General features: G+C 43.9%; 1 protein-coding gene across 2 annotated transcripts in view; it reads right to left on the bottom strand.

Moving 5' to 3' along the window:
* The window catches only part of Cep78 (centrosomal protein 78), a 31217-nt gene extending 4668 nt beyond the window's left edge, over positions 1-26549 (bottom strand). The window contains exons 1-12 of one of the 2 annotated variants that reach the window (XM_059260072.1): positions 26209-26549; positions 23314-23486; positions 23150-23222; positions 22143-22246; positions 20282-20456; positions 16969-17082; positions 15365-15429; positions 14930-15041; positions 10024-10162; positions 9636-9681; positions 6921-7049; positions 445-522 (exon numbers count right to left, since the gene is read on the bottom strand). In XM_059260072.1, coding sequence (XP_059116055.1) covers positions 445-522; positions 6921-7049; positions 9636-9681; positions 10024-10162; positions 14930-15041; positions 15365-15429; positions 16969-17082; positions 20282-20456; positions 22143-22246; positions 23150-23222; positions 23314-23486; positions 26209-26461 — 1461 coding nt within the window. In that variant the 5' untranslated portion in view covers positions 26462-26549. The remainder of the gene's footprint in view (positions 1-444; positions 523-6920; positions 7050-9635; positions 9682-10023; positions 10163-14929; positions 15042-15364; positions 15430-16968; positions 17083-20281; positions 20457-22142; positions 22247-23149; positions 23223-23313; positions 23487-26208) is intronic. The other variant, XM_059260064.1, reaches the window with a different exon arrangement.
* Between the last annotated feature and the right edge of the window lie 319 nt (positions 26550-26868).

Below are 26868 nucleotides of genomic sequence, written 5' to 3'. Positions count from 1 at the left end.
TTTAAAAGAAACAAACAACTAACCAAGTCTGGCCAGGTATAACCCCCTAGCCTTAGCCTTCCAAGTACCAGCCCTATAGCCCTGTACCACAATGCCCATCCTCTTGAGACCATCCTTTTTAGATTATTTGCTTTCCTAGTTCACTGTAAGAAGACAGCCTTACCAACACTTTTGTTATACACACAGTATAAGCCTAATGAATACATTTCATATGTGGCAGTCAAAAGCCTGGGGGGAGGGGCAAGCTACTTCTTACATTTTTTTAAAATACACTTTTTGGAATATAATCACATAGCACTAAATGAATGTAAGGTTAAAATGATGCGACTCAGCTCACAAATGCCTTATCATTTTGAAGTATTTTAAAGTTTATTAAGTATAGAACTTGAAACCCAAACAAAACCAACAAATACCTCTGAAAATGGGAGAAAAAGACATACTGACCTCACTGACTCGCTTGTCAGCCTTAAGCCGGCTCACTCTTTCCTCCTTTAACTGCACTAGGCATTCCTCCAGTTTCTCCTAGTAGGAAGAAATGGAGCAGGTATGGCAGTTAAGGTACACGCTGATCCCTCAACACTCCCAGCTGCATAGTCCACAAAGAACTCAGGGGCAGACCCAGAAGTAACCTTAGACTGCAGGATGACATATGTCCCTACTTGTACACACACCAGCTAGTGCAGTTAATTACTAAAATATATCAAATTAGCACATTACAGATTCACTTAAATCCCACTCAGCTTGAGCTGCAGTGCTTACCATACAAAGCACAGGCATATAACAGAGTTAGTGAACCACCAGTAAGAAATTAAAGCCATGAAGGGGAATTTTTTCTGACTTATGGGTTTCTGAGTTCCTCATAATAGAAAACTCAATAGCATTCTTTTTTTTATTTATTTTTTGTTTTTCAAGACAGGGTTTCTCTGTGTAGCTCTGGCTGTTCTGGAATTCACTGTGTAGACCAGACTGGCCTCACAAAGATCCACCTGCCTCTGCCTCCCCAGTACTGGGATTAAAGGCATGCGCCACCACCACCTGGCTCTATAACATTCTTTTTTTTTTTTGGAGCTGAGGATCGAACCCAGGGCCTTGCGCTTGCTAGGCAAGCACTCTACCACTGAGCTAAATCCCCAACCCCTAACATTCTTAACATAACTGAATCTTGTAACTGCAACAAAAACCCATACTTAAAATGTAAACACTTTTAAAGCACTTTATTGTAAGCCAAGCACCATTCTCAGTTTTCTAGGTATTAAATAACTTAAGCATCAGCAACCTTCAAGACAAGTAGGAGTAACAGCTGAGGCAGAGAGAGCAGAGTACCACACTGTCTGTCAGCTGTGCAGCTGGCTCTGAATTCAGAGCAGGAGCAGGTAGCAGTCCTCATCCCACAAGGGCTGACCTTGCTCTTTACCAAAATCAGAAAAACCAGCTCATCATTTCAGGAACTGAGACTCTATGGTTCTTGACTGTGGTGGATAAAATCCTGAAACAGATCCTAAGATTCCCTACTGCTGGAGTAGCTCCCTAATGCCAACACTAATGCAGGAGCTGCTGTGAGGGACTATGATTAAGGCCTTCACAGCAAGTGACCTTAGGATGGCCGGGGTGGGGGGTGGGGGGGTGGGGGGGTTGGGGGAGTGGTGGGGTGGGGGGGTGGGGGAGTGGGGTATGACATCATTAGGGAACCATTTAAAAGGTATCAGGCTCTTCATGAGAAAGATTTTTAGTACAAAAGGAGTTAAGACACCAGAGAAGTTCTCCTTACAATCTCTGAAGAGGAGATGTCCCACAGAAGATGAAGGGTCCGCTGCCTGACAAGCAGCAGGGAAATAGGCCCCGAAGAGTCGAATTACGCCAATACCAGCATGCCTGGAAGAGGACTCCTTGCCAGCCCTGCCAGATGGTTAACAGTCTGGCCCACACTGTGGTTTCGGTTTTGTGACCTGTCTGGACTTCTACTTTAGAAGTGTGAGCTTTCAAATGGGTGATATATTAAACCATCAAATTTGTAGCAACAAATTATTCAGCTTCTAGGCTTAGGAATAAAATAGGTTTAACTACTATTGTCATAAACTACTATATTTTAGTACTTGGTTCTATAATATAAACAAAATGTGTATTTATTAAAACATAACAGTATATTTTATTTAGTTAGTTCTTTTGAGACATGGTCTCACTATATAGGCCAGGGTGGCCTTACTCATGGATCCCCCAGTCTTAGCCTCACAAGTACTGTGATTACAGGTATATACCCCATACGTGGCTTTATATTTATATGTGTGAATGCACACACATGAGCATACACACATGTGTGAGAACGCATGAAGAGGCCAGAGGTTGATGTTGGGAACTGCCCTTCATTGCTCTACCGTATTCCTTGTGGCAGGGTTTCTTAATCAAATGTGGCGCTCACAAACACAGGTAGGCTTGCCCGTCAGCTTGCTCTGGGGAGTTCATCTCCACATTCCGAGGCTGGAATTACAGCTGGGCCACCACACACACTTGGCATTTATGTGGTTTCTGGGATCCAAACTCCAGTCCTTAAGCTTCCTGGCAGGTGCTTTAAACACCAAGCCCTCTCTCCAGCCAGTGGGTTTATATTTTAGAGGCTTCTAAACATTTACTTAAACACAGAATTTTAACTTTAAAAGTTTAGTTTGGACCACTGAGATGACTCAGTAGCTAAATTTCCTAAGGTTCCTGGGACTGAACTCGGGTCCTGAGGCCCAGCAAGAGGCACCTTTGCCTGCTGAGACATCTCACTAGCACAATCATGCTCTTTACTGTTAAACTAACCAAGCTTTCATGGAAAAGGAGGAAAAGGCATTGCAAACGCCTCTACTTATGACTCACATGATGGTTTTAACACAGCACAGCTGGAGAAAGGAAACTACACTTGGCCTTTGCTTTGCAAGCCACTGTTGTTACTGGGCCTGCTTACAGGGCATGGATGAGGGGTTAAAGGGCGTGAGAGACTGCGTAACAGTGGCAGCACTGCAGAGCTCCACCCACTCAGCAGCAGTCTCCACATCTCCGTTTCTGACTGGCTCTCCACAGCACAGCCAAGTGAGATGACACGGGACAGCTTCTCCCCCTAGTGGGGGAATCAGACACAAGTCACATTTGTATAAAATGTTCCTTCTCTCGGCACTCTTCCTGAGAGAGTGGCTCACTGTGTAGCTATGTCTGGCCTCTGTGGTGATATTTTATTTGTGCTCTAATAAATAAAGTTTGCCTGGAGATCAGAGGAAAAAGCCAGCCACTATATTAAACAGAAGTCAGGCAATGGTAGCACACGCCTTTAATCCTATCACTTGGCAGGCAGGGATCTGTCTGGATCTCTGTGAGTTCAAGGCCACACTGGGGAACAGAGCCAGGCATGGTGACACACGCCTTTAATCCCAGCACCAACCATAGAAGTGTGGAGGTCTGTACAGACAGACAGGAAGTGACAGAGCTGGGCAGGAAGAGGAAGTGATGTAGCTGGACTGAGAGAGCAAATGGGAGAACAGAACAGAAAGGCATACAGGCGTGGGTAGGTCTCTTTGGAAGCTGCAGGGTTGGTGAGGGGAGGTTAGCTCAGGTTTTCACCCCTGTATCTGGCTCCTTGTTTTTTATTTAATATAACCATTTAGAAATTCATCTATAGGCCTCAAACTCTCCATCCTCCTGCCTCAGCCTCCTGAGATTTACAGGTATGCATCAAATAGACATTTTTAAGGCCCTGAAATACCTGTATCCCAACAGCTTTCTGATATTGTCCTAGGATTTGACACTGCTAACATCAACACAGCCTATCACTAAACTATGATACATCACGTCTACTACGACTACTAACTAACTTTCCCATGTAAGCTTCAAGATGTGTGAAGGAGAGAAACGTATTTTATTAAGCATTTATCTTATCACCTGTGCCTAGCACAAAGTAAGCAAGCAATAAACAAAGAATGAAGAAGCCTTGGCCACAGAAGATGTGTTTAAGAAAGTAGTTTTTGCCGGGCAGCGGCGGCACATGCCTTTAATCCCAGCACTCGGGAGGCAGAGCCAGGCGGATCTTTGTGAGTTCAAGGCCAGCCTGGTCTACAGAGCGAGATCCAGGACAAGGCACCAAAACTACACGGAGAAATCCTGTCTCAAAAGAATATAGTTTTCTTCAAATGAACAGGTGGAAACATGCTCTCTTTCTTCAATCTCCATTTCTTTGCTTATTAGTTAGTAGTTAAAGTTTGGTTTTTGATTGTTTTTTCCTAAAAACTGAAGATTCTTTGGTACAAAGTCCTGGCCCATTAGCTGTAAGTCTGGATCCTGATTTCCTCATCAATAGACTGGAGGTAAACACATGATGAGAAGTGAATTAACACAGATACAAACTCAAAGAGTGCTTGGAATATATAATTGATCAATGCAAAAATGAATAAATATGTGAATCCGATTAAGACAGACAAGCTTATAATCAAACAGTCTGTTCCCACTCACACATTCAGTACTCCAGGGCAGCCACAGCTAAGGCAGGATTTTAACCATAAAATACTGATATGCCAAAATGTGCCTAGAACAGAGTCATCAGAGAATACTCACATAATAAGACAACTGCCCAGAACCACCCTCAGACCATCAGGGAGCAGCTCCGACTTTGTCACATTTCTAACTGGACAGTGGAGCGGAGTTAGTGCCCTCCGAGCTGCAGGCTGCCCAGTGCTTACTCCAAGTGATGGCTCCCCATACTGTGATTGGCTCAGTTACGTTTCTCTCCCCCCACCTCCTTCCCCTTGTAGTTAAGTGCGAATCCCTTCTACTCTCTTGAGTGTGGGCTTACACGTTTTAACTGATTCTCAACATGAAGAAATGCTAAGAAAGTCCTCGATACACCTTGAGTAAGAAGCTGTCTGGCTGCAGATCCTAATCTTGTCTTCCTCAGTGACTAGAGACCCTTTTGACACATTATCTCCTGGGCTGGGTCACAGCAGTAAAAAGCTTGCCTATAGCATGCATAAAGTGTGGTCTCTAGCATTTCAAATAAACAGAAGGCAAATACAGAACAACCTCACAAAACCAGCCACGCCCTCTCTTAGACCCTGGTGAAGGAAACCAACACAACACACTGAAAACCACGCAGAAGGAAGACCCGTGCATCTTAGTTAGCAGGAAGCCACCCAGCACTAATGCAGGCCCTGAATCACAAGATGAGAAGTGTTCCCGAATGGTCCACACAGGTTCTCTCCCAAGAATCTATAATTTTCTAAGTGATTACTTTGGTAATCTCTATATAAGCATTGTGTTTAACTTAAGAAAATGAAGTTGTGGCAGTTATCATTGGGGGCAGTTATCATTGGGGGTAGGACTGAACCTAGGGCACTGTGTACTTCCCACCAAAGGGGTTTATGATTAAGCTATATCCCCTAGTTGGCTTTAAAATTTTTAAATCAAATACTGATGGCTGCAATCATATATAAAAAAAATAGGTAACTGCCCTTCAACCATGCAATGACATTTTGAGAAGCTGGCATCTGTGAACTAGAAATCTGGGCCCCTACCAAAGCACACCTTGGTTTTGGATGTCCTGGCTCTCAGAAATGTGAAAATATAACCTCTGCTGTTTTAAGCCATTGAACACAGAAGTAACAAATGGAGAGCCATTTCTAGATTTAGAAGTTCTATGCTGAGGCAGCACCAGTTTTAGGCAGCCACTGTTGGTGTGGCTCAGTGGTAATATGTGTGCTGAACAGCATGAGGCTCTGAGTTCAAACCCAAGTCCCCAGTAGCTTCCCCTAATTACATGTGAGTGACATAACACACAAGGAAAGCCAAGAGCTTCCTAAAGACAAGGTCTCCCCCAGCTTACAACAAACCAGCAAAGAAAACAATATGCTTAAGTACAAAAATGTGCTATGGAAGTTAATTTTCCCTTCTGCCTACCAAACAGAAAAATGGAAAGGCATTAGATGCCTAGTTTTAAAGTGTAGTTTCTTAATTTTTTAATATCGTGAAAGGGGAATATCAGTAGCAAAAGTTTTTCCAAAGCTGGGCGTGGTGGCTGACATGGGAGGTTATGAAAAGACCAGGAATCCAAAGCCAGCTTGAGGTACTTCAAGGACAGCTTGAGCTATGTAAGACTCTATCTCAAAACAAAAGAACCTCTGTTCAATTTTACTTCTACTAAAAACCAAGTTATATTTCCCCATGATAAGAGAGCTCAGCTAGCACTATCAATTCCCTAGTCTTTAAAATAACAGCGCTGGGCCGAGGAGACAGCCAGTGAAAGTCAGGGCACACATAGGGACCTAAGTGTGGTCCTCAGAACATGGAAAAAGGCCGGGTGTGCAGTGCACACTCACAATCCCAGCACCCAGGAGGCAAGTGGGCAGATCTCTGGGGCTCACTGACCAGGCAGCCCAGCTTCACTGGCAAATTCTGGGCCAGTGAAAGACTTTGTCTCAAAACCAAACAACAATCTGCTCAAACAACAAACCCAACGTGGATGACAAGTGAGGACTGACGCTAAGGCTGTCCTCTGGCCTCCACCCCATGTATCCAAGTATGTATGCATGTATACTTACACACACACACACACACACACACACACACACACACACACACACACAAACGTGTACATACACACACACAGCACTGAATCAGCTGACTATATGACATTACTCAATCTCCTTAAGTTTGTTTTATGACCACTAAAGTTCTCCTTACAGCTAGCATTCTGATTCTAAGAGGAGGAAAAAAATGGTACCATGTTTTTACGCTTATTTTGTGAGGTATACACACTTTCATCTCACCCTATTCTTCTTCACCTAAGTAGAGTAACAGTTAGAACAGAGGGGCAAACAGAATTCCAACGTACTGCCGGGGCCTGTTTCACAATCACGCTTTCGCCAGGAAGCAATCACAATGAAGGAACAGCTGTGTACCTGTAATGTTTCTTGTCTGATGCTGGTTTTCTGAGGTTCTTCGTGGACACTTTCTGAGGAATCTTCAACCTCATCAGTTTCTGAGGATGAAGGACTCTCTACCGTCACAGTCACAGGAAAATCTGATTGCTTAAACAAAGAGGACATGACTTATTAATGCCATAAGCCAAACACTAAACACACAGAGGCCATCTAATGAAATTGACCTGTCTGAAATATCTAGTTATTTCCTATAAAGGGACCTCACTGCTCCCTAGCCTAACACAATAAGTAACAGAAAACTGCCCCAACTTTGTTTTTTCTTTTTGGTTTTTCAAGACGGAGTTTCTCGGTGTAGCTCTGGCTGTCCTGGAACTTGCTCTGTAGACCAGGGTGGCTTTGAACTCAGAGATCTGTCTGCCTCTGTCTCTGCCTCCCTAGTGCTGGGATTAAAGGCGTGTACCACCACCACCCAGCTACTAACTTATTTTTGCTATTATTACAGAATCTTTACTACATAAGGCTGATTACTGGTTGGCATTGCCCATATTACTTTGCTAAATTCCTCCTGGATAAATCAAGTGAAGAGGCAAGATAAACACTTTTTTTTTTTCAGGCCAATTCTTGTACTACAGATGATAAATTTACTCTCTAATGTGAGACATGAAGAGTAGGGAAGTATAATTTTTAGGAGAAAAAGAATGAACAGACTATAAAGCCAATAAGCTTATCTGTAACTGATAAATGCTAGAATGATTTTAAAAACTAAGTCACATACATATACACAACCCACCAAACACCTCATCTTCACTTCTCTGCACCCCAAACTAGTGTAGTAACAAACAGTATGGTTCTCCTGTCAGCTTCGATAACAACTAACGTGATTAGAACCCCACTGAAAATGTACAGACTGAGACAGTGCAGGGACAACTCTGCAGGACACGCAAGCCTTCAGTGACAGCACGAGATGACGCCGGAACGGTTCGGTGTGTACAGACAGCCTAGTGCTGACACCTGGGGTGGCACATTAGCCGTTCTCCTCCCTTCTTCGAGAATCTGTGACCTCCATGAACAGGAGGACGCAGCACTCTGAGGGAAGTAGCCTGTTTCAGAACTGAGGCAGTGGGATAGTGCTGAGAGATGCTGGCAAAATGGCTTTACCAGAGGCCATGGGAGTATTCAGCAGGTAACAACTAGTGTTCAGCATCAGTAACTCTCTGACGGGGAGCCCCACCTGCCAAAGCTGTGGGGTCACTGACTGTAAATGACTGGTTGCTTCTCTCGGTCATTTTTCTCATATGCCACTACATTTCTTCCCTAGTAACAGCAATGGTATTTTTCACACTGCTTGTGGGTTTATCTCATAGAAATAATCCATCTTTGGGCACACATATAGCTGTGGATGATCAGGAAGATGATTTCTGCTTAAGCTCTATAATTCTGATGATAGAAATAATACTAGGATATTTTTCATAACTGACATAGGAAAGTAACAGTATTCTCAGTCACAAAGACAGATAATTTTAGACTTCAGAATAAATTCAAAACACACTAGCTGTCCCTGCAAATAAAATACAAAAGGGCAAGTTCCCAGGTGTTTATTGCTGAATCAAGGTCAGACATGAAGCAACTTTGGTAGACATAACCCCCTGCAGTAATTGATTTTCTGCATATATTCCTACCACTCAAGGTTCACTAAACTATTTATTGCTTAGGTCCTGGGTTTTATGTTACTTTCTGTCTGGGAACCCTGACCACTTAGAGCTATGATGGGGGAATGAATGTCTTTTTGTATGCTGTGAAAAAACGCTGCTCTGATTGGTTGATAAATAAAGCCGTTTGTCCTATGGCAAGGCAGCTTAGAGGCAGGTGGAAAATCCAAATAGATAGAGAGAAGAAAGACAGGGCAGAGGAGACGCTGCCAGCCGCCACCATGAGAAGCAAGATGTAAAAGTACCGATAAGCCACAAGCCATGTGGCAAAGTATAGATTTATAGAAATGGATTAATTTAAGATATAAGAACTAGGTAGCAAGAAGCCTGCCATGGCCATAGTTTAAATATAATATTAGCCTGTGCGTGTTTATTTCGGTTCGAGCGGCTGCATGACCAGCGGGTGACAGAGGTTTGTCCTGACCACAGGCCAGGCGGTGCGACCTCCCTAGCCTGAGAGAAACTGTGTGGCTTATCATGTGTCATGAGAATGGGTTGGACTTCAAAAATGTAAGATATAATTGTCCAGAGTTTGGCTGTTGAAGTGTGTGTGTGTGTGTGTGTGTGTGTGTGTGTGTGTGTGTGTGTGTGTGTGTATGTGAGGGAGGGAGAGAGAGAGGGAGAGAGAGAGAGAGAGAGAGAGAGAGAGAGAGAGAGAGAGAGAGAGAGAGAGAGAGAGAGACTGAAAGTGCGTAATGCATGCACATACCCAAAGCAACATTTCTGGAAAACTGCAACATTTTTGAGTGGTCATCCCTGTGACAGTAAGAAACTGTGGTCAAACCTAATTGTGAGCATCAGCTTATATGTTCCCTGGAGAAATAGTATCTATAGATGGACCCACAAGGCCTCCCCCAGTGTGTGTCATATACATATGACTGGACCATGGCACTGGGACAGGAATCGGAAAGCTTTAAATCCATTTATTTCAGGGAGGGACATTCATTTACAAAGCTCTATTCAGTGGACCCTGCACTTCTCCTACTCCAATCTCTTCTATGTTAGAAATATGACCCATACATACCTTCAGATGATTAGATACATCACGAGTTCTGTATAATGGAAAACCCCTAAAAGGATATCAACAAATAAGTTATATTTTGATGTATACACACTACGTGATTAAACTTATTTGCATTATGTACAATCCCCATATAGAACCAGAGTACTAAATACCTCAAAATAACCCAGGGAAAAACCTGAACAGACTGAGCAGAATGCCTTGGTGGCAGCCGGTTCCCGGGGACTGATGGATACCAGTCTGTTTTGTTGTCTTTCCTTAGGGCACTCCTTGGCAGAGGCTATGCGTGAGTCACCCCCCTCTCCACTTACAAAATCAACAGGACTCCTTGTACCAGACGCTCCCAAGTGACAGCTGTCGGGACTAAGGCACAGGGCAGAGAACACCTCACCTGCTTCTTTTTGCACGTTCCGCAGTGCGCCACGGCAGGAAGCCAGACACCCCCGGCGGCGGCAGAGACTCCGGGGCGTAGCCGTCATTACTGAGCCCCTGCTTTCTCCCGTTACTCACAGGTTTCTTTGCTGCTAACCCTGTGTTCAAGGACGTGACAGAAGGAAATCAGGATGCACTAAAGGTCTACAGATTACCATTCGCACACTCCTAACACAACACAAACAGCAACTGACTATGATGCCAAGGCTGGTACAGTGGGAGTGATTTATAAACTTTGCTTTTTAAAACAGAGTTTCCCTGTGTAGTTCAGGCTACACTTGAACTCACGACCCGCCTGCCTGTGCCTTAAAAGTGTGTGGATTACAGGAATGCCTGCCCCAAAAGGCTGAAAGTTACTGAGTGGATGTTGTCCTCATTTCTACATGTGAGTTTAGAGAACACACACACACACACACACACACACACACACACACACACAAAATATTAGATAAAAGAATGAAATGAGGGGCTTACCTTAAACTCAACACTAAGAGTTAAACATGAAATATTTGTAGCAGGTAAACCCATATATTGACACTTTATTAGAACAAATCATATATTCAAGTTCAAGTTTTTGTCTCTGATATCATTGAGAACAAATAACAAAGGTTCACTAAAACAGTTATATTTAATCTTATCCCTGGAGATCAAGAGTTCTAGACTAGTCTTAGTAAGATCCTATTTCAAAAAGAAAAAGTAATAAAAGTAAAATAAAACAGAAAGATTTTATATATATATATATATATATATATATATATATATATATATATATCCCCTGACCTGTTATACTATGGAAGCTTAGCAGTGCTGAGATGTCATCTAAAATGAAGCATATGTAGTAGGTCATGTATTTCTTTTAAAGGTAATTTTTAAAAAACCACACTGATTCCTGTGTGTGTGTGTGTGTGTGCACGCGCGCGCGCGCAGGTGGCGATCAGAAGACAATTTGCAGGAGTAGTAATCTCCTTCCACCATATGGGTCCTGAGACCTGAACTCAGGTCGCCAGGCTTGCTAACAACTGCCTTCACCCGCTGCCATCTCAGCGGCCCAAGATGGGTATTTCACAGAGTGTAACTCACAGATAATCACCACACAGTCCTGTACCACTTTCTGCATACATTCATGTAACTATCAAATTACAGGAACTCTGTTCAGTCTGTGTTACTATTATTTTTTAAGACAAAGTCTCATGTAGCCCAGGCTAACCTCAAACTTGTTTTGTAGCTTAAGATCCCCTTGACCTTCTGATTCTCCTGCCTCTACCTCCCAAGTGCTTCTCTGTTTGTTTTTAAGTTAATTACCTTTACAGAATAAACATTCTGGTCTATGGCAGTATATGTGTATCATTTCTTTGATTTTCAGAAAAATGTTAAACATATTTTTAATTACAACTAACAAAGTTTGTATGTATCTTGTTAGCTGAAAAAAAAACTATAGTAAAAGTTCTTATCAACTTCTTGAACATGTACTCCCAGCATAACTATGACACAATTAACATACAAGCTCTGTCCTCGCCGAACTCTACACGGCAAGACACTGGTCGGCTGACCTCCATGTCTCCAGGTAACTGAGGCAGCGAGCAACAAAGCCAAGAAACAAAGTTCCTCTCACTTGGTGGCCTGTAGACTGCAGCCACAGCTCCGCTCTCCCCAGGAACACGACGCAAACTCTTGTTCTTCCAATTGTCTCATGCCTGGCTACATGTCATTACCACAAACACAGAAATGCACACACTGCACACCCTTTTTACTGCACTTTAGAATACTGTATCAAAGCACCAACTGAAATACTTTCAATACTTACTCATGTTACAAACTTTAGGTTCTAGCATGATACTCCAAATCCCCACTTACACACTCTTATTTGACCGTTCTGAACTCAAAGCAGGCAGACAGCCTACACTTTCTCTTCAAACAGCAAGCACTCAGCTACTATTCAGGACGCTCATTACTATTTACCACAAATTAACTGCTTAATTCAAATATACTTCTTTTTTAAGACAGGGTCTCAGCTCTGACTGGCCTGGAACTCACTATGTAGACCAGGCTGGCCACAAACTCAAGAGATTGACCTGCCTCTGCCTCCAGAATGCTAAGATTAAAGGTGTGCACTGTCATACACAGCCCACGTACATCTTTTAATAAAACAAGAAACAGCATTTCTATGGGTATTTACAATGAGGTTTGTTTGTTTCTGCTCGATTAGAGGCATAGGAGGGGGAATCCCATGCTTAGTAAAAGGGAAAATCATTTAGGACCAACAGTCTCTTTACAAGTGAGAGATGGGCTTGGAGTCATACGCAGCACAGGACCAGGCAGAAGCTTGAGAACCAAAAAACTCTCACCAGTCAGATTTTAAAGTTATTTACTATTTAATTTTTCTCAATATTTCATCAACTTAAAACACCGACCCATCACCTCAGTGAAACTCTTTGAGTGCATTAAAAAGCACAGCCCTGAATTGTAAGACCACAGTATAAAGGATGTCAGTCACATCTGGGTCATGGGGAACTTTGTAGAAAACAATAGAAAGGAAAATACATTTTTTTCCAAGGATAACGGTCCTGGAGGTGCTCTTTAACTGTCCCACTGTTATGTTAATGTCTTTATGTAAAACCTGAACAAAAATCTTCAAACACATTTTTCTGCAACTGTATTAAATATGCATAAAATAAAAAAATCTCTACATTAACTACCTTTTTTTAAAAGATGGTGTGTGTGTGTGTGTGTGTGTGTGTGTGTGTGTAGCCCTGGCTGTCCTGGAACTAGCTCTGTAGGCCAGGCTGGCCTCTGCCTCTTGAGTGCTGGGATTATGGGACTAAAGGCATGAGCCACCACCACTTGGCTTCATTAGCAACCTATAAGTATATAAGTTCAACGCTACTATGTCAAGCATCCGTTTTTTAAATTTCAGGTAAAGGAGTAAGCAAAACATTATTTGTTATTATTGTTCAGGTATCTTGATATATGTGGCATCATACAAAGTCACCACAAACATCATTTTCGAAGTGGGGAACAGTAAACATAAAACCTATTTTGTTGCTTCTATTGTAGGTTTTACCATAAAGACTTTGAAAATTCAAGAGCATTAAAAAAAAAAAAAAGCCCCTTTCTTACTAGACCTGGATTCGTTCCCACTGTCATTCTTTCTTATCACATTAGGTGTGCTAAAGGTAACGTGTTCCAGAGCTGGAGTGTAGCTCAGCTGCTACAGTGTTTGCCCAGCACGTATAAGGCTCTAAATTACCTCCTTATTCATTACCACGTAAGACTGGGTATCGTGGAGCATGCATGTATCCCCAGCACTCAGGATACCCATGGCTACACAGTGAATTCAAAACTATCCTGGGCCAAGACAAGACAAAGTGTTTTAGAAGATAAGTTACCGCCATGACTATGCCTATAACTCCAGCACTTAGGAGGCAGAGACCAGAGATCAGAAAGTCACTGCAAATTCAAAGCCAGTCAGAGGAGGACCCTGTCTCAAAAAAATATTAAGGACTTTTTAGAAATACAAAAATATCAGAGCCAAATTACATAAAAGATATATATTTAGAAGAACCTGAAGTTTATGCTACAGACATTGGTTTTCATCAGGTTTTCTCAACTATTATATAAGTGTATGTGTCAGTGTGTGTGTGTGTGTGTGGGGGGGTCCAGAATAACTTGTAGGAGCTGGTTCTCTCCTTCCACCTTGTGGGTAGAATGCAGATTGTTCTGCCTGAGGGAGGTGCCTTTACCTATGTGCCAGCAATTTGCACTCAATTATAAAACCAATAGAAGGCTTGAAGTTTAGATTAACTAATACTTAGAAGTTTATTTACATATATAATGCACACTAGAGACTTGTGCTGGCTATTTTATGTCAACTCAACACAAGCCAGAGTCATTTGGGAAGAGGGAACCTCAACTGAGAAAATGCCCTCACAAGAATGGCCTGTGGGCCACTTTCTTAACTAATGATGGATGCAGTTCTGGGCAGGTGGTCCTGGGATCTAAGGAGGCAAGCTGAGCAAGCCTCGAGGAGCAAGCCTGTATGCAGCACACCCCATGGCCTCTGCCATCAGCTCCTGCCTCCACGTTCCTGTCCTGAGTTCCTGTCCTGACTTCCCTGGACGTTATAGTGTAAACTGAAACAAACCCTTCCCTCCCCACGCTGCTTTTGGTCATGGCATTTTGTCCCACAATAGAAACCCTAACGAAGACAAAAATGTTTTTCTAGCTGGGCATGGGGATGTTTACCTGCAACCCAAGACTTTGAGACAAAAGATCACAAGCCCCAGGGCAGTCTGGGAAACACAGCAAGAACAAATTTAAAAACAGCAAGCCTTCCTGAAGTGTTCCAGTGGAAACTTGTCTTCAACATTGCTTTACATTAAGGCTTTTACATCACTAAAATGTGTTATCTGATTCAGTCACTTAAAAAAAAAATCAACCTGTGGATGTGGCTCAGTGATAGAAAACTTGCCTCCCATGCATGGGGTCCTGGGTTCTATCCCCAGCAACTGTTTGCTAAACCGGCATCAAAGGGCATTCTAAATCTCAACTGTGCATCATGAAAAATAATCACCACTCGGGAAACAGTCAAGATGATGAATATTTAAAAAAAAAATATCAAACAGTAATGGTAGTTAGTTAAAAAAACAAAAAAGAAAAACAGAAATCCTTCCAAATGATTCATTTAATACTTCTACATGCCATGAATTTTCATAACCTAGATTAGAATAACTATAGCTTAGGCCTCAGAATATGCTGTAATCAACATTGGTTATTACCTAAGAGATGAGAGTTGAATATTAATGTCCTAAAAACATGCTGGGTGTAAGTTATGGTGCCACTAAAAAGCCAAGACAGACGTCAGTTACCAATTCTAATGGTAGCTTTTCCTTTCCGACTGTTTCCAAGGACAATCGTTCTCTTTCTCTGCTTAGCGGTTTTCGGCGGCTCCTTCACTGATGGGGACGTTATCCACTGGTACTGGAAGAGAGAGCCAGGGGACGTCAGCTATGGGTCACAAGAGGACCCCACTTTAACTGGGCATGAGGAAGATATTCTACACGAATAAAGCTTTGCAATTTGCAGTTCTCAGATCCCAAATGAAATAATGATACAATATTTAAAAACAAACGGAGAGAAAAGCCCCCTGATTTGGGGGCAGCTGTGCTCATCACTACACCCCCAATGTGCCATACCATTGGGTTTTACGTCAGAGAGCAGAAAAGGATCTTGGCAGTTTTACTAAAAGCAGAAGAAAACTAATTACAGAGACCTTCTTTTCGTAGGACTGAAACAAGTTATACCTCTGACTTGGCACTCCTTCCATTCTGGAGAACTTTTTTGATAACGGCTTTCATCACAGAATGGTCTAAAGTAAAAGAAAAGTGAGACTGTTCAGGTGTTTTTCCATGACTGACCACTCCCACTAAAAACAGAAGTCCACTAACCACTGCTTTTCCCATAAACCTAAAGCACAGACTCTTCTCTGCTTCTGAGCGCTCCTCTTCCTCACAAACTCAGTTAACTGTAACGCTTTGCCTACATCCACCAGCACTTTAGGTCTGAAGTGGCTTTGGAAACCTCTGCACAGAAACCAGAGGTTGCACCAAATGACAACTAATATAGCCAAACCAAAGTCATGTTATGGCCTCAACGATGCTCCTCTCCAGCTTCCCTTTCTCAGTAAACGGTACCACCATCTGGTCTAGGGCATCTGAAAACAACAACTTCCTCCATAGCCAACATCTGATCTGCCTGCAAATCTTCTTACTCCCTATTTCAACCTTCTGGCATCCTCTAGCCTTCCACCATGAGCTAAGCCACAATCCCCTCTGGCTTGGACTTCTATGCCAGCCTCCTAACTCCCCATCTCTTCTCCCTGGCCCCACTATTGTCCCCCACAGCACGGTCACCTGACTGAAACACTACTCAGATCATGCCTTTTCTACCTCAACTTTGTAGAGGCGCTGTCAGCTCACCGAGAACAGCCATGTCCTTACCCTGGCATTGAAGACCTTACACTATCAAGTCCCTGGCCCTGTTAGACCACACAGTGCATCAGCTTCTCCCACAGGTTTTCTTTTTCTTAGAGACTCATTTATTAACTTATTTGTATGTTTGTCTGTCTGCTTGCTTGTTTGGGCACCAAATGCATGCAGTGGCCATGGAGGCCAGAAGGGGGCACTGGATCCTTGGAACTGCAGTCACAGGTGGTTATGAGCAGTTGGCGGGAGCTGGGAACCAAACCTGGCTCATCTGCAACCACAGGAAGTGCTTTAACTACTGAGCCATCCCTCCAGCCCCAGCCTCCCTTTTCCTCAAGTACTCCACCCATCCTGCCATCTCGTACCTATACACCGACTGCTTCCGTGTCCCGCAATGCACCTCCCTCAGAACATCTTCTTCTCTTCACTCCGTTTTCCACTTACGTGTGAGTTCTCCAGCTGAGTCCCCCATCTGTCTTCTTAAATTATTTTTGCACTTCCTACTATCTGAAATTCCTTATCTACTTATACATTTGAACCCCCTTATCGATGGAGAGCAAGACTTTGTCTAGCTGGTACACTATAAAATGCTTAATATCTGAACCAATGTTTTGACACATACAAGATTTAAAATTTCTCTACAAATTAGCAAACAAATGAAATGTTCTTTCCAAGAGTTCAGAGATTCAGGGGGACGTGAGGAGAGTGCTCTTGATAGAATCAGTCTTACTATCTGGGCTCACTTAGAATAAGTAGCCACCAGAACAATTAATTTCCAAGTATAATTCATTTAAAGCAATGCATTATCTGATAAAAGCACAAAATTACAAAACTAGAAAATAAACATTAAGTTTTAAAATTTTTCAATACACAAATTGACTTCGTTATGCCATTTGTTAATTAATTTTAAAGAGATGACATACTGATAAGTGGGTTTTTTCTTATATCCAGAACGACCAGGGTTCTGTTGGTCTCGAGGGCCTCCAATAAAGCCTTGGCTCCTTCACTGGTGAGGCCACACTGCTGCAGGTCAAGCGCTGTTGACGAAAGACAACAGGTCACCTGCTGACTCCACACAGTTTAATATACAGACAGTTCTCATTCATGCTTAGGACACTCCTGAACAAGACTAGTCACAGCGGTGTTTGAATCTTGGGTATTAAAAAAAAAAGGAAACCAGAAAAGCATATGAAACCATACAATAAAAAAAAAAACTCTTCTATGATGTGTTACATTGACCTTACCCTAGCCCCAAGCTAATAATAAAAAATAACTCCCCACTATATGAGAGAAAGGATCACACAATGAGTATCATTTCATGATTAACAAGGATGTTCATCGCAGTGTAAACACTGCACTTAATTCTTGGACTCATAATCCTGAATTCCAAAGGAATCTCAGAAAACTACACTTTAAGAAAGAGAGAGGCTGGAGAGATGGTTAAGAGTACTGCTGCTCTTCCAGAGGGACTAGGTTCCATTCCCCATTCCCAGCACCCACATGGCAGCTCACACAACTGTCTGCAATTCCAGTCCCAGGAGATCCAGTGCTCTTCTCTGGCCTCTGTGGGCAGTAGGTATGACTGTGGTATACAGACATACATACAGACAAAACACCACCTCAATAAATAAAGAGTTCCTGCCCTGACTTTCCTTTAGGAAGGACTGCAAGCTGTAAGTTAAAAAAAAAAAAAAAAAAAAAAACCCTTTCTTTCCCAAGTTGTTTTGGTAAGTGCGCTAGCTTGACTAAGAATGTCCCTCAGAGGCTCATATATTTGGTCACTAGGGGTAGGCTTTGAGGTTTCAAAAGCCCATGCCACAGGGCAGTGGTGGCAAATACCTTTAATTCCAGCACTCAGAAGGCAGAGGCAGGTGGATCTCTGTGAGTTCGAGGCCAGCCTGGTCTACAGAACGAGATCCAGGACAGGTACCAAAACTACACAGAGAAACCCTGTCTCAAAATATATATATATATACATATATATATATATATATATATACACACACACACACATACATATACATATATATACACATACATATATATATGTATGTGTATATATATATATAAAGCCCATGCCAGGCCCAATGTCTCTCTCTCTCCCTGCTGCCTGCAGATTGGGATGTAGAACTCCTAGCTACTTTCCCAGCTGACAATGTGACTAAACCTGACTGTAAGCAAGCCCCCAACTAAAGGCTTTCTTTTGCAAGAGTGGCCTTGGTCATGGTGTCTCTTCACAGCAACAGTGACTAAGACAGTAAGTCTTCTAGCACAGCAATAGATAGTAGACTAGACTAAGAAAAAGGAACAAAGGCAGCCTTGCACAAGCTGGAGAGAGCTGACTCTAAAACTGATCTGCCCCTGCCTGACTCTGGACTCCCCAGGCCCCAGAACTAGCAGAAATAAACTCCTGCTGTTTAAACCACCGGTTTATAGCATTCTATAACAGCCCAAACTAAGACACCTCTTGACACAGAAGAAAGGTATACCTAACTAACCAAACAACCTAGAGTCAGTAAATGTCACCAGAACATCAAATGAAGCCCACCCACAGCAATGAACCCCGGGGCAGCAAGGTGACAGGCAGGAAAGGCAACTGCTACCAAGCCCAACGGTTCCGAGATAGTTGATTACAGTGTGTAAAGATGTGTCACTGTGACTGGTTTCATAAAAAGCTAAACAGCCAATAGCTAGGCAGGAGGTATAGAGGGGCTTCTGGACAGAGAGATGTGGTGATATTGTGTTCCCCAAAATATTGTGCACCCTAATAAACTTATCTGGGGTCAGAGAACAGAACAGCCACTAGACAGACATAGAGGCCAGAAAATGGTGGCACTCACACCTTTAATCCTAGCCTTCTGGAGGCAGAGATCCATCCGAATCTCTGTGAGTTCAAGGCCACACTGGAAACAGCCAGGCATGGTGACACATGCCTTTAATCCCAGAAAGTGATGTCAGAAAGCAGAAAGGTATATAAGGCATGAGGACCAGGAACTTAAAGCCGGTTAAGCTTTTAGGCTTTTAGCAGCACAGTTCAGCTGAGATCCATTTGGATGAGGACTAAGAGGCTTCTAGTCTGAGGAAACAGGATCAGCTGAGGAACTGGTGAGATGAGGTGGCTGTGGCTTGTTTTGTTTCTCTGATCTTCTAGCATTCACCCCAATATCTGGCTCTGGTTTTGTTTTTATTAATAAGACTTTTTAAGATTCGTGCTACAGAGAGAGCTCTGGGAAGAAGAAAGGGGGGAGTCGCCAGACAGATGTTGAGGAAGCAGAGTAAAGGTAAACGAGCCAGGTAAAATGACGTAGATTAGAAGATATGGGTTAATTTAAGTTATAAGAGCTGGTGGGACAAGCCTAAGCTATAGGCCCATCTTTCATAATTGATAATAAGTCTTCGTGTTGTTTTTTGTGAGCTGGTGGCCCAAAGAAAAATCTGTCAACATCAGACCACTCAAGCTTCATCCTTGGAACCTACATGTTTGGAAGGAGAGATCAATTTTGGCAAGTTGTCCTCTGACCTCCACATGCGCACTGCGGCAGGACATGTACTTGGAACACACCCTAAGTAAATAATACATGGTTTGTTTTGGTTTTGTTTTGTTTTTTTAATCTTAAAATTAAAATAGCAGCCAGCACTCAGGAGGCAGAGGCAGTTAGATCTCTGGGAGTTCAAGGCTGATATACACAGCAAGTTCCAAGCTAGCCAGGACTATCTACTAAGACTGTCTAAAACAAACACCCCACATATATAGTATATTTGATTATATATTATATAGCATATATATTAAAATAACAGCAAACTGTTGATTATTTAATTAAGTCAAGATCATATATGAAAATCCTTTAAAATGTGCATATAGCAAAAAAAAATTTTGTGGTACTAAGTGGCACGCAAGGGCACCTGCATTCTAGATAAGGCTGGTACTGCTGAGCTCAAAACTGAGTACTAGATCACACACACACACACACACACACACACACACACACATACACCTACCTGTAAACAAAAATAGGAGGGTTATAAAACATCAAGTTTGCTATAACTATTGCTATAATCTCTAAGTGTACAAACATCTATTTTTTTAAAGGCTGAAAATATGCCTAAATGAACAGGAGTTACTTCTGGATGTTTTGATTACAGGTAACACCGTTTTCTATGGAGAATATATATGACTTTAAAGGTACAATAAAAGCTATTGGAGGATTTTCAATTTCTGAAGCTCATTTAACTTACCTCTAAGCCACAAATCCTCACTAAGAGAGTCTGCAAAAGCACTTGCACCCTGGTCACCGATCAGCGTGTTGCAATTCAGCGTGATGCGCCTTAAGCCAGCCATGCCGTCAAAATCGGGTCTCCTGTAGCGAAGACTCTCAGCCCAGGTTTCTTCGTGCCTTCTCATGGTCTGGTACTTCAAAGATAACAGCGTGGAGGGAGTCAGGTGCTGGAGAAGGAAACAGGAAACCTAAAGGGGAACTAGGCATGCTGATTTTACACACACCACATCCCCTAAGTGCAAACACGCCACAGTCTGCCCTCAGAAGGGCCCAGCACAGGGCTCAAGTCGTGAGAATAGTCATGGGTAACTGCTGCTCAACAGTTATGTGAACCAACAACTCACTAAACTTGAACATCCAAAGAGCAGAGCACCTGTGACAGGACACTAAAGGGAGTCATGTTAATGTCATTTTCCTATTCTGAGTAGCCACATGAAGCACTGAGCCACAGCAGGCGCTACACAGTGCTGCCTTAGGAAGGACAGCTCACGAGACCCTCAGAGTGAACGGCGACTTCACAGAGTTGAAGCAACGCGTCCATGCTCACAAGATACTACATGGGTCAGGGCTTCCACTTAGGCCACCTGGCTTCAGCATCCACACTTAGCTATTCAGTAGGTGAGGCAGGCGCATGAGAGGTCCACTGTCTCTCAGGGCTACAGAGTGAGTTCAAGGCCAACCTAGGCAACTTAATGACAACCAGTCTCAAAAAGTCAAAAACGCTGGGCTATATTTCAGTGGTAGAGCACTTGCCTAAGGTGTGAAGTCTTAGTTCAATCCTCAGCCTAAAAACAAATACCATTCCCCAAAAAACAAAACAACAAAAACCTCACAAAATCAAATCACCACACCAAAAAACAGAATCCATGCTCTTGACCATTATTTATCAGAAGGGTCCAAAAGTAAACATTCTCAGCTCTGTGGGTCTGAAACCAACTATTTTTGCCAACTACTCAATTCTCCTGACATAAGTAAGGCAAAAGTAGCCAGCTACGACACAGACAGCTAGGCGGGGTTGTGTTCCTCAACACCCTTACTTGCAAAAAACATGTGACAGAGCCGGGCAGTGGTGGCGCACACCTTTAATCCCAGCACTCGGGAGGCAGAGCCAGACAGATCTCTGTGAGTTTGAAGCCAGCCTGGTCTACAGAGCAAGATCCAGGACGGGCACCAAAACTACATGAAGAAACCCTGTCTCAAAAAAACAAAAATAAATAAATAAATAAATAAAAGCCAGCCAAGGGGACACAAGGTGACACACACCTCTAATCCAGCAGTTGTGAGGCTGAAGAAAGAGGAGTGAGGCAAGTTCCAGGCCAGCATGGGCGACACAGCCAGTCCAAGCAGCCTGGAGCACACAGCAATGTCCTGTCTTAACCCCTACTAGCCCCAAACAAGCAAGCAAACAAACAACAAAATGCCTACAAAAAAGGCTTCGTGTCAAATTGGTAAGTACCTTTAGTCCTAATGTAGATGTTATAAGATTTATAAGGAATTTATGAACTGTTTTTATTAGTTTATAAATCACAATAGAGTGGCGTCAGTATTTGGAGACTGTAACAGTATGAGGTTTCCTTCAGTGCTGCCACGTTTTAACAACCACAATAACAAAGAAGTATTATATTTTGAAGTCTCATTTCTAAGATTACATGATAGCTTTAAGAGGCAGAATCCCAAGCTGAATAACGGTTACATCATGTGATGAAACTCAAACTGCAACCTCCATATGGATAAAAGAAAACAAAACAATCACTGCAACCCCATACCAGAGCAGTATGTGCCTCAAGCACATCAGTCACTCAAGCTGAACAGACAGTCACCTTTAAGATCTTGGCTATGTGACCGGCGCCTTGCCATGTCAGATTACATCCCGTGAAGTTGACGGTCTTGAGAGTGACAGAGTTCTTTATCCCCTGACAAACAACTAAAAGGAAGAAAAGGCACACAGTGAGACCGAGAGCCCGCCAATCTGTCAAGCGTGGCTTATTCACTATCCTCAGTCTATGCTAGTTTAGAGACAGACTCCTACAATCACTTTACAGCCCTCCCAGGCACTAACAGACTGGCTGCAATTTGTCAGTAACAAAGCACTGTTCTAGATTACAGCAAAGGCTTGATTCTATTAACTTGCCAAAACTGAACACTTTAAATATTGATATACGGACATTACAATTGCATTATACAGCTGGGATAGTGGTGCACGCCTTTAATCCCAGCACTTGGGAGGCAGAGGCAGGTGGATCTGAGTTCGAGGTCTGCCTGGTCTACATAGAGAGTTCTAGGCCAGCTAGAGCTACATAATGAGACCTTGTGTCAAAAACCAAAAATAACTGCATTACAGTTGCTCTACTTGGAGATGGTCGTGTCTTTTTGTTCTCTTTACCCTCCTTTTGCCCTCCTCACAAATATTTCTCTCTCTTTTTTTTTTATTTTTCGAGACAGGGTTTCTCTGTGTAGCCCTGGCTGTCCTGGAACTCGATCTATAGACCAGGCTGGCAAAGGCCTGCCTGCCTCTGCCTCCCAAGTGCTGGGATTAAAGGTGTGCACTACCATGCCTGGCTCCCACAAATATTTCTTAAAGGAAAACCATAAACTATGAGCAGACACAAACAGCTTGATTAATGGCATTTCACAACCTTAAAGAAAGTGCAGACAGTCTTAGGCATGATAAGCTTTTCCGGTAGAAGTGAGAACAGATCAGCATCTGAGCAGGCGCAGGAGGCAGCTCAGGCTGAGCAAGCAGCCCACCAAGGCAGACAGGGGTCACCAGAGCACACAGGCAAAATGACAGCAGCCTCACGGGACACAGTTAAACGACTTGACTTACTTTCTAAGCCTCCATCTCCAATTGGACAATTGGCAAGAGACAGGTGTACCAGAGAGGCCGATTTACTCAATCCCTTAACAGAGGAAAAAAGTAAAATATGAATTGCGTATTTTCCCACCAAAACCAGCTACCAAGTGTCTGCGGGTCACATGAACAAGGCTTACCTTTGTTAGAACAGCCAAATCCCTCTCTCTCAGGACCAGCCCATTTAGCTCCAGATTTCTTAGCACACTTGATGAACTCAGGCAGCCTTTAAGAGCCTTACATAACTGGAAACTCACATCCTTGGATCTTACCGCAGGAACCCGGTTTCTGCAAACTCTGTGTGTATCAGAATCTAAAACAAATTCATTGTAAAATCAGTGATGTCAGCCATACAATTTTAGTCTTAAACTCCTAAGTGCTAAAGTACAGAAATGAACCATGTCCTTTAACAGAAAATTCAAAGCCACATGAGATATAGAAACATAAACCATGCATGGCATGGTTTCTTACAGAAGCAAAGAATCTGCACCTAAGGGATGTCTTCAAGAAAACCCTCAATTTGCATATAGGAGAAAGAGGGAGAGTGGACCGTGCAGAGGGTTCCAAGCCTGACACCTGCTGGACAGTATAAATACTGCAGGTGTGAGGGACCCTTCAGGAAAGAAAAATGAAATTCAGAGGCTGAGGCAAGTCTCCAAGAGTTGGCTTTTTTGACACAGGTGATGAGGACCAAGGTTGCCATTGGTACAATGAGAATGGCTAGAAAAATATGCCCCGCTCTAGGACCAATACACAAAGGGAATGACGAGGGAGAGGCACAGATTAGGAAATACACCCCTTCCAGCAGGCTTGGCTAGAGTGCAGCTCGTGTTCCAGTGCCTCTGTAAAGGAGGCACATGCTGCAGCCAGTATGTGTTGGATCTGGGCTGAGGGAGATCCTCTGCACAGAGGGAAACTGAGGTCAGGAGCAGCAGAACCAGCCAGGAGTTTCTTCAACAGTACAGGCTGACACAGCTGAGAGATCAAGTGTTAAAATCTACAGTCTAGACCCACTGGATGCAGGACACGGAAACTCTGCCAAGGACGTCTGAAGGGAAATGGTCCACTGTCTCCTGACATTCAGCATAAAACACTGGGCAAGATTACGTGCGCCTGCCTAGATTCTAAGGCATCTCTCATCTTTCCTTTAATTTGGGTCATTACAATGGCAGTCTAGGGGTCCCTCAGTGGTACAATACTGTCCTTGAAGGGTCACAGATGGTGTTCATCTCACACCCAAGCCAAGGGCCAGGCTCTCAAATAATCACTTCTCCTCCGGGCGGTAGTGATGGTGCATGCCTTTAATCCCAGCACTCCGGAGGCAGAGGCAGGTGGACCTCTGTGAGTTCTAGGCCAGCCTGGTCTACAGCGTGAGTTCCAGGACAGTTAGGACTGTTACACAAAGAAACCTTGTCTCAAAAAACCAATCATCATCATCATCACTACCAGCTTATCACATCTTCTCTCTCAGCTGGTAACCTGCAGACTGCGCTTTAATCCTAAGAATCCACAACAGGCTTGCTTCAATGGCTTGTCAGATGTGTGAGAATTAAGAGTTCAAAATATGAAATTCAAACCCTCGGTTGCCTCCAACACCTGTTTCCCTTACATGATACTACTCTTTAAAAAAAAAAAAAATGGGGCTTAGATGGCCAATGGATGAAAGTGTGCGCAAGGAAAACGTTGAGGTGAAAGCCAGTAATCCCTGAGAAGCAACAAGAGATGGTCCCTGGGGCAAACTAGCTAGTCAGACAATGGAATCAGCAAGTCCCCTGAGTTCAGAAAACAAAAACAACCCTGTCTCAGTAAATAAACTGGAAATCAATAGAGAAAGATACCCAATATCAATTTCTAGCCTCCATGCACATGAGAACGTGTGTGTGTTTACACACAAAAACATGCACATGCGTGCACACACATGCCACATACATCCACACAAAAAATTATTTACAAATCTGAAAGAGGGTGTGAAAAGTAGGTAGCTGCTGGTAAGACAGCTCAGTAGCGAAGGGCATTTGCTACAATCTCGAGGTCTGGAGTACCAGATCCCAGCACCCACATAAACTAAGCCCCAGGGGCAAGGGCTTGTAACTCTAGTTTGGAAGGGGGCGGAGACAAGCGAGGACGGTTAGGGCTTCCTGGTTTCCAGCCAAGCTAAGAAAACAGCTTCAGGTTCAAGAGACAAAATAATGGGAGTGACTAGAGGACACCCAACACCTCTTCTGGTTTCCCTGTGGGTGCATAAGCTGATACTAATATACACAAACACACCAATACTTTTAAGAAAAAAGTCAGTAAGGAACCATACATTTTGGATGGTAAATTTTTTGGTTGCTGGGCAAGTGTTCATGAATGACCATAGAAGCACCACCAGAGACTTGGCTTGGGGGTTATAAACAATTTAAATACGAGAAACTTGCAAACATGTTATCTTCAAGGACAGCTCGGCCTTAGGCGTACTTGCCGTTCTTGCAAAGGACACAAGCTCGGTTCCCAGCACCCATATGGTGGCTCACAACCATGTGTAATTCTAGTTCCAGGAGTTCCAACCCCTTTTCTGGCACTGCACACACGTACATACACGAAAGCAAAACACTCACACACAATTTCCTAAAAATCATAAAAGACGTCCCTGAAGGGAATTTTTTTTGTTTTGTTATACATTTTTTTTCTTTCCATTTTTAACCCCCTTCTTTTTGGTATTAGGCTTGCAATGAAGAGTGTGGGGAGATCGTAAATTTAAAGCCCTAAAGGAAAGAGGGTGGGGACATTCATGGTTAAACCATTAGCTAAATTATACTGTATATTCCCCCTCGGGGAGCATAGTTGGTCATCCTCCTCCCTGTGATAAGCGCCAATCTCGAGCCCTACTCCCTGTCTTGACTACTCCTCCAGCCAACCGCCAGAGGCGGCAGCCTGCAAGGGAGGCGGCGGCAGACACCCCTTTGTGGATGGGGTGAGGCCGGCTTCGCAGGCTTCTGGTGCACCGGGCTCCCTCCTCTCAGACCGAACCCTCGCACCTCCCGGCTGCAGACCTGTCTCCCCGAGCCAGGGCTGGAAGGAGCTCTTGATGGCCACCAGCGGCAGGTCGCGGTTCACCCTGAGCGTGCTGAGCAGCGGCGCCCAGTCCACCATGCGCAGCCGATCGGCATTGAAGTCCAGCACGCCGTCCCGCAGGCAGGAGCGCACGGCGGGCAGCGGCACCGAGTCCTGCAGCGCGCACAGGTACTCGTAGTGCGAGAAGAAGTCGGCCGCGCAATCGCGCCGCAGCTTCACTGAGTCGATCATGACCCCGCCGCAGCTCGAGGGACACCACCTGCCGCCTCGCGCCTCCTCCCGCCGCGCCCCGGGCGGTTGGCGCCTGCTCCGCCCGCTCTCCGCGCCACAGCTGCCGTTCCGGCCACCGGCGAGCTCCCGCGGGCGGGCGGCGGGCGGCGCGCGCACACCGCGCTGTGCGTCGGCGCGCTCACTTTACGTCAGCGCGCAGGCCACGCCCATCGGGGGGTGCGCCAAGGCCTGTGAGCGCTGATGGATGCTGTGGTTCGGATGGAATGATGCATCTGAGAAAAGATGCTTAGATACATAAGCACTCCACTGCTTATGCTTCCTCGCCGAGATAATTCACAAGAGGGTTTTCCCAACTCCGTATGCAAACCAGGAGGCTTCCGTCGTTTCCTCTCTACTTTGGGTTAGAC

Source organism: Peromyscus eremicus, chromosome 1 (assembly GCF_949786415.1).
Source record: "Peromyscus eremicus chromosome 1, PerEre_H2_v1, whole genome shotgun sequence".
Lineage (NCBI taxonomy): Eukaryota > Metazoa > Chordata > Mammalia > Rodentia > Cricetidae > Peromyscus > Peromyscus eremicus.
Note: the sequence above shows the minus strand (reverse complement) of the source record. Positions and strands in the feature narration are given on the sequence as shown.